The 8,519-nt window shown below is 41.8% G+C and overlaps 1 protein-coding gene across 3 annotated transcripts in view; it reads left to right on the top strand.

Annotated features, from left to right (window-relative positions):
• The first annotated feature begins 5,263 nt into the window (after positions 1-5,263).
• pcdh10b (protocadherin 10b) overlaps positions 5,264-8,519 on the top strand; it is a 40,395-nt gene continuing 37,139 nt past the window's right edge. For all 3 annotated transcript variants that reach the window (XM_041796901.1, XM_041796902.1, XM_041796900.1), the window contains exon 1: positions 5,264-6,666. In XM_041796901.1, the coding sequence (XP_041652835.1) occupies positions 6,080-6,666 (587 nt within the window). In that variant the 5' untranslated portion in view covers positions 5,264-6,079. The remainder of the gene's footprint in view (positions 6,667-8,519) is intronic.

Genomic DNA, 8,519 nt, shown 5'->3' with positions numbered 1-8,519 from the left:
AATTTAGATTTTTGGTTCTGAACATTTCTCCCTTTCATTTCAACTTTTTCTTCTAAGTTGGTTATCTATCATTGGTGTTTTACATTAGACTTTATCAGTCTCATTTCAACTTTTTCATGTAATTTTAGCATTTTTTTTCTCAACTATTCTCTCTTTTTGTATCATCTTTGCCATGTTTTTTTGCCATCTTATGTCAGTTTTTTTTTGTAATTTCCTTCCATTTTTGGATCATTCAAGTTTTTACTTGCCATTTATTCTTGTTTTTGAACCTTTCTCTTACGATTTTCACTTTTTTGTGTGTCCCTCTTGCTTCAGTACATTGATATGCCATTTTGATTTTCTTTCCTTTATCCTTTTTTTTTGGTATTACCACATTTTTTGAAATTTGTCTCTTATCATTTGAAGTTTTTCTCAATACCTCTTTCATCATTTCAACTTTATCTTGTCATAACATTTTTTTAACTTTGCCCCTCAACATTCCTCTTGTCATTTTAGCTTTTTGTGTCCTTTTGAATTTTTCCTCAACATTTTGACTTTTTCATATTATTCAATCTTTTCTTCTGTATCTGACAAACATCTTCTTGCCATTATTAAAATGCCTTGCCTGATTCTCTTCCGTGTGTGGAGACACGAGTGAGCTATAATCTTATTTGTGTTGTTAAATCAGTTATTGTCCATGTCTGAGAATATGGTTTGTGTATCAGCACTCACTCTAGATTATTGTTTGCATTTGCACATGCACGCACCCCCACACTCTCTCTGCACTTACTCGGCTATCCAGGCACACGGGCGTGTGTGTGAGCGCCTCACTGACTTGATGGAATCTGATTTAGAGAATCTCTTTTCTAAGTCGATTCGTGTTTCTCTTCCACGGCCTGGTGTGACGCTCTGACAGTCTGCCGACGGTGAAGATCATCTGCATGTGTGTCTACATACGTCTCGACCTCAACCACAGCAGACAGAGCCTGGGTGGCGAGCTGAGAGCACTGAACACACAGCAGAAGCTGCAGTGTGTGAGAGTGCAGTGCAGCAGTCATTCACAAGGGGGAGCACTTGATCTGCTCTCTCGTTCACTTGGCTGATTAATGACAGATCTGCTGTCACAGCTGGGGGCAGAGGCAGTTCAGAGAAAGACAAAAAAAAAGAGGAAGAGAAAATTTAGGAAGAAAAATGTACTTTGGATTAAAGAAGGGTTATATCTATTAGAATTAGTCATGCAGCTGATCATTTCAAAATAAAAGATGGAAATGATGAGGGGACAAATTAGATCCAGTCTAAACTGAAACAAAACAAACACATCTAGTCTGCATTGGTAGTCCCTTTTAAAAATACATCTATATTAATAAGAAACACCAAATGAAAGAGAAGAAAGCAAGGGTGAAAGCACCAGTCTTATTTATCTGGATGTATCATACCTCACCAAGCTGTTGAGGCAAATGCATTTATATAATCATATGGATGTCAGCTGGGCCACCGCTGTTTAAAACAGGTGTAAAATGTCTGAGTGGGCTCCATCTTGGAGAAGGCTAAAAAATGTTAGTCTGTGATCCTGGGGGGTCAGTCCATTCACATAAAACAACAGCAGAGTAACAAACAGTGCATTCATGTAGCACCACACATGCATACATTGCATGATTTAAATCAAAGCTTTGGACCTAAATAGAGCAAGACAGGATGATTTCAAACAAGAAGAAAACACATTTTCCTCATGCAGACAGCCCCAGACTGATTTAACCCTTGTTTCTACCAATGACAGTCAGTGATAACTTTACAGCCTTTATTCATTGATATTGAGATCGTAAAGAGATTCTCTTGTATCCTGATAACTAGAAACTGTGTGTTTCACACCTCTTATAATAAGAGTTGCCAAGCAGTCACCACCAGCACTCAGCAGAGGGTCATTTTTTTATTCTGTGTTACTGTTCAGTGTTGTCTATAACATTAGATGCTTTTGCTTTTAAAGCAAAACCGTTACAACGGGGACAATTTTTCCCTCAGTTACTGCATGATGGCTCAGCATCTCTGTGCCAAAGGGCCCGTGCATTTAGAGATGCTGTTTAGTCTGTACTTTAAAGAGAACATTAAACTCATTGAGTGAGGTTCTGAATAAATTAGAGTGCCAAAAGACTGTCTTTTTTACTTGTTTGCAATTTTGCAGGGTGCAAAAACTATTACAAAGTATCAAACTGTTTGGCAGGTTTTATTTTGATCATATGTAGGCCTAGCACCAATGACCCAAAGTGTGACACCTTACTCTACTGTGTTGCTTAATATGTGCATGCAGAAGATATGCATTGAACGAGAGCTTTCTCTGATTGTGTCCATCACATGTCAGACATTTGCCAGTAAAGTCCAGTTTTCTTTCCCCGATTGTTGTCACTTATTCTCATTTTTGAATAAGAAATTTGTCAGACTTGCCTTGTTTGTCTTTTTGTTGTTAAAAACCCTTCAAGTTTCTTTTCCACATTATTTGTTAATTCTATCATAATAAGCACAGGAGCTTTCCAAAACCATCAGCAGTGTAAGACCAAACAGTAAAAAGGGGGTTAAAAAAATGAGTTGTGTATACCTAAAAAAATCTCCAAAACTCTATTTTTCTGAGTTGACAGAACTCATTTTTAGTTTTGAGTTAAAAGCACTCAAACATCCATCCAACGTCTACACCACTTATCCCGTCGGGGTTCACGCAGGGGGCTGGAGCCTATCCCAGCTATCATTTGTTGTGAGGCGGGGTGCACCCTGGGCTGGTCGCCAGTAGATCACAGGAGATGGACAACCAGGCACACTCACACCTACAGCCAACTTAGAGTCATGCTCAAATAATCTAAGTATTTTCTGTCATTTTACTCAAATTATTTGACCGTCATCCCTTAATTTGCATAGTTTTACCAGAATACCCTTGGGCATTAGACTTTTTTGCACCATGAGTGAAGTTACCGAGAGGTTCCGTCTATTGGGAGTTATGTTAATGTTGATGTGAATATTAATATATGATGGATGACATACCAGACTTAAAGAGACATCAGCTACTGGCCCAGTGGGTCCCTGACAGCCATTGTTGCATATTGTTTTTTGTTAAAAAAAAAACAAACAAACATTTCAAACAAACGTCATTTCAGTTATTGATAATAAATAAAAATATTTTTGGTTGATATTTGTTTCCCTCCTTAAGCCGTAGCGGGACCAAATTTGGTTCTGCTCACCTTGATCCAAACAAACTTGCTCTGTGCATTCTAGTTTTGCACAAGAATAGTCATGTTACACATCAAAATAAACAGATGAAGCTCAGCTACAAGCCCTAATAAACCATTCTTACCTAAACCACATCCAACTAAAAAAAAAAAAGACTAAAATCAATGACCACATATCAAAGTGACCGTAGTGCAACGTAGCCAGACACTTCTGCCCCCTATGGGATGTTGCCTGGTACTACAGATACAAACATGGTCTCATTTGAAAGCCCAGCCTCTGCTTAAAATTCTAGCCATGTTTGTGCAGTTTCCATTTGTTTCAACAGTTTCTTTTAGTTTTCTGCACTTTATTTTTTGTTGTTTTTCATGCCATTGAAAATAGATCTGCTCCCCTTGGTGTCAAACTTTAGTTCCTTTGTAAGACTTCCTTTGAGAAGGAAATATATGGAGGTCTGGGTGATTTGAGGGAATAAAAAGAACTCCATGATGCTGTGACCATCTATAATGGCATATGAGTAAAAAAAAAAAGTTTGATACCTGAGATTTTTTCAAATGGCAGAGATAGTGCCAAATTGTGCCCAAATGGCACAAGAGGGAATTTCGCCTGGATATATATATATATATATATTAGTAAAATCTCTCTTATTTTGTCCTGATTACCCTCTAGTGGCATGAAATTTTAAAGTGGTACCGTCAAAATGTGGTGCTTTGGCCTACTGGAGATTTTTGGACTTCAACTGCATTATTTCTATGGCATATATGTGCTGAAATTGCAAAAAATATTAGGTGAAAATGAAATTTTTCATTTGCCAACTTGATTCTCTCTGATCCAGTAACATATATACACATATTTAAACTTCTTAACAAATTTCACAAGTGCCCTCTTCATTATTGTACCTTGATCATTCAAATAGACGTTACAGATGTAGTTACAGAGTTGTACTCATTTAAAGATGAGCTGGAAATTTTGAGCAGTAGCCTTACAAAAGAGGCTAGGGCTTAACAGGTTAAAACTTTCTGTGACTCCCTAACGAGCCCCAAGGAGCATCTGAACCATCAGGCGAAGTCAGGCAACTGGGACGTCCTGCTCCAAGGGGTCTCAAGATACAGTAATAAGACATGCATCAAATTTAAGAAAAAATTTGTAAGATTCCTTTCCATGGTTAAGATGTGTATTTTGGATGTTAATAAGGGGTGAACAGTGAATAAAATAGCCCCCAAAGTAAGGTCCAAGCCCCTCAAAAGCCCCCAAATGTCTTCATATTAAGCAAACACGTCCACCTTTAATAGGCTTTATTGCATGTGCCACAAATTTCAGAAACATTAGATTACATTTGTTCATCATTTCTGTAGATGATTAAAACCACTCTCTTGGTTTAATTAAGCATAAATGATGATAAACATCGTTCACACACTATTTATGGTCCTTGATGGAAATCAGATTCAGGGTGAGTTTCTGCCGCTAGGGGTCGTATGTGCTCCGTGGATGTGATGCAGTCCCTGCCTGTGCGAGTGTCTCTCTGTCTCTTTCTGGATGAGTGTGTGAAGATGTGTGATGTGTGTGTGCAGGAGAGTTAATAACGTAACTTCTGCTGGCTGTAATTATAGCACACAGCCTTAAGAGCAGCGCGTGAATGGCGGATGATTCCAGCATACATATCACAACATTTGCATGCATTAACCCGGTTCGTCCAGCCGGTCCCGAGGCCCACAAAGACCCGACACCGAGTCAACAAGACCCCCAACCCCCATCCCCAGCAGCCTCCTCCTCACTTTAATCACACTAGGCTCAGTAGATGATGCTTTTAGCAGGTGATTGGGATACAGCAGAGGAAGGGTTAAAGTCATAAATGTCCATCTCTCCCTCTCCGTCTCTCTCTCCCTCTCTTTCCTCGGACGGAGGCAGAGAGACACAGACAGTGACAGGCAACCCCGTCGACCAATCAGGAGAGGGCTCTCGACGTGATTTACAGCCGCGGGGGCTGCGAGGGGGAGGCGCGATGCGGGAAAAAAGCAAACAGTTGAGTTTGGAGCGTCAGTGTGGAGAGGAGAGGAGGAGAGGAGCAGCAAGAGAGGGAGCAGGACGAACCACGAGGAGCTAAAACTACTGAATGTGAGAGCAGGGGCCGCTTAAACACGACATGCAGCTCTTTTTTCCTCTCTATGGATTATGATTTGTGCTTTTCCAACTCTTCTCCGCGCTGCCTCCATCACATCTTTCACTGGAATGTGCGCAGCAGCTTGTGCAGGACACGTCTGAGCACTAAGAGGAGCTAAAAAGAAAAACCATCTTTCTATTATTAGAGAAAAAAAATCATTTTAAATAACAGAATGTTTGTTTTGTAACGGGACACAATACTCCAGCATCTCCAGGCCACGTCTGGGCACCAAGAGTGGAGCTAAAAGAGAAATAATCATCCTCATCTTATTTAAAACTCCTCTAAAATATCACAATGTTTCCTTTTTATCGGGACACATTTATATAGCTTCTCCAGGACGCAGCAAGGCACCTAGAGAGGAGCTAGAAGGGGGGAAAATCATTTCTAAAACTCTGAAAATATCGAAATGTTTCTGTTTTAATGCGACACTTTCCCCAGCTTCTCCAGGACGCGTCTGAGCACTCACAGCGGAGCTAAAGGAGACAAATCAGCCTCATTTCAATCCAAAAGAAGACCCTTAAAAACAGAAAATGCTTCTCCTTTAATGTGACACACTCTTTGGAACGCCTTACATGATTCTGGAGACTTTTACGCATTTTTGGAGACTTTTACGCATTGTGGAGAGTCTGCCTGCGCACTGAAATGGGTGATGGAAACTGACATTCTGTGCGCCAATAGAGGATAATAATCGATCATATTTTTAACCAAAGTGCTCTTGTTTTCCCGGCGATGATTGTGCTTCTGTTCGCGCTTTGCATCACGGATGGAGCGCTCTCTCAGATTCGTTACTCTGTGCCGGAGGAGGCGGATCACGGCACCTTGGTGGGGAATATCGCGGAGGACCTGGGACTGGACCTTACCAAACTGGCCTCCCGCCGCTTCCAGGTGGTGCCCAGCTCGCGGACGCCGTACCTGGAGGTGAACCTAGAGAACGGAGTGTTGTTCGTTAACGAGAAGATCGACCGCGAGCAGATCTGTAAGCAGAGCGCGACCTGCCAGCTGAACATGGAAGTGTTCCTGGAGGATCCTCTGGAGCTGTTCCGCGTGGAGATCGAGGTGGTGGACATTAATGACAACCCGCCCAGCTTTCCGGAGACGGACATCACGGTGGAGATCTCCGAGAGCGCCACTCCGGGAACGCGCTTCCCTCTGGAGAGCGCGTTTGATCCGGATGTGGGCTCTAACGCGTTACGCACGTACGACATTACCACGAATAACTACTTCTACTTGGACGTGCAGACTCAGAGTGATGGGAACAAGTTCGCAGAGCTGGTGCTGGAGAAGCCGCTGGATCGGGAGCAGCAGGCGGCGCACAGGTACGCAAAGGCGCCTCTAGGAATCATGGGAACCAGGCACAGGCAGTTTTACCATTATGCAAAGGTGCACAATCGCCTTGGGCCTCATTTACTAAGGGTCCTTAAGGCATAGACAAAATAGATGTGCGTCAAATGTGAGGTATGAATACAAAATTAGTGCAACTATTGACTTGAATAGTTAGAAAAAAGAGTGAGTAAAATAGCTTAAGTGTGATAGCACACCTAGGTCTTATAAAAGCCCTGCAAACCTACAAAGAAATATCAAATCCATTAAAAGGTAGATTACTTGTTGGTAAAACGGCACAACATGATTTTAAGAATTGTCTAAAAACACTGTAGACTTTACACTTAACGGCCACTTGATTAGGTACACCTTGCTATCACTGGGTTGGCACAGATTTACCAAGGTGTTGGAAACATTCCTTAGCGAAGTCAGTCCTTATTAGTCCTGATAGCATCACACGGTTGCTGCAGTATGTGGCTGCACATCCATGATGTGTACATCCTGTTCTATCACATCCCAACATCCCATCATAAGCAGCCTGAATCGTTAAAACAAGGCAGGGTGCCAAACACTGGCCGTACCGTTCCAGTGTGGCTGCAGAAATCCAGCTTCATGAGGCCAAACAACGTTTTTGCAACCAGCTTTGGCCTCGGTGCTGTTCTTAGCCGTAAGGAGTGGCACCCACTTTAGCCCACTTGCTCATAGATTCAGTATATTGTGCGTTCAGAGGTACTCCTCAGCATACATCTGTTGTGACGGGTGGTTAAGTGAGTCATTGTTGCCTCTCTATCAGCTCCAACCGGTCTGCTTATTCTCCTCTGACCTCTGCCATCAAACAAGGCATTTTGACCCAGAGGATTGCTGCTCGCTGGAGCAGCCACTCACTCATTTTTATCTTACCCACTCTGTAATTCCTAGAAATAGATGTGAAGGCATGAAAATCACAGTAGATCAGCCCCTCAAACCAGCTTGTTCGAAGCATATTGAATAAATCCCCTTTTCTGCCCATTCTGATGCTCTGTTTGGCCCCAGCACATCATCTTCACCATGCCTACATGCCTACATGCATTGCCTGCTGCATTATTGAGCAGTTGAGCAAATGTACCTAATAAAGAGGTCGGTGAGAGTGTATTTGGTACTCGCTTGCTGATATTTGATATAGTTTTGCGGTACTTCTTTTTGGAACAGGATGCTTTAAATATTTTCTTCTCCAGCTTTGATTGCTTCAAGAATGGAGAAGGGCCTTACGTTCTCCATTGCCTCTGCCCTTAAAATGATAAAACCCCTCTTGGCCCAATAAAAAGATATTGCTGTGGGCCCCACCATCAAGGAGGCTCTATTATCATTACACAACATGTGGTACAAGAACAAAATAAGTCAAACAGGCTCCCGATTGAGACAGAAGTACCAAAATAGAATAGAGTAGAAAACACAAACCACAGCCTAAACACAGTGCTTCAACCACACCTCTATCATGCCTGAATTATAAGTTACATCCTGTTTATCTACATGCCAAAGATCCCTGCTAGCACAGTAAAGATTGGGTATTCTACCTCTGGTTGGTGATGTTGGTCGATTCAAAATATCCCAGGAGAAGAACAGACGACTGTGAGTTTAATGATCTGGTCAAAACGGAAACTGAGTTCTATGTTCTTTTGCACAGCACCCAATTAGATGATATCTAAGAGAGAATTACTGCCTCATGAAACCACTTGTCAAAATCCTAAGATACTGCAGCTGCCTGGTGAGCATAAGCTAGAATGGCTGTTTAAATCTGATGTGTTAAGGCTCGCTAAAAGTCTGGCAAAGAAGACACGATATTTCGTTTGATTAGTCTCCTATTCTGTTC

The sequence above is a fragment of the Cheilinus undulatus genome, linkage group 10 (genome assembly GCF_018320785.1).
Source record: "Cheilinus undulatus linkage group 10, ASM1832078v1, whole genome shotgun sequence".
NCBI classification, from domain to species: Eukaryota; Metazoa; Chordata; class Actinopteri; order Labriformes; family Labridae; genus Cheilinus; species Cheilinus undulatus.
The sequence above is the reverse complement of the archived record's forward strand: the minus strand, read 5'-3'. Positions and strand labels throughout refer to the sequence as shown.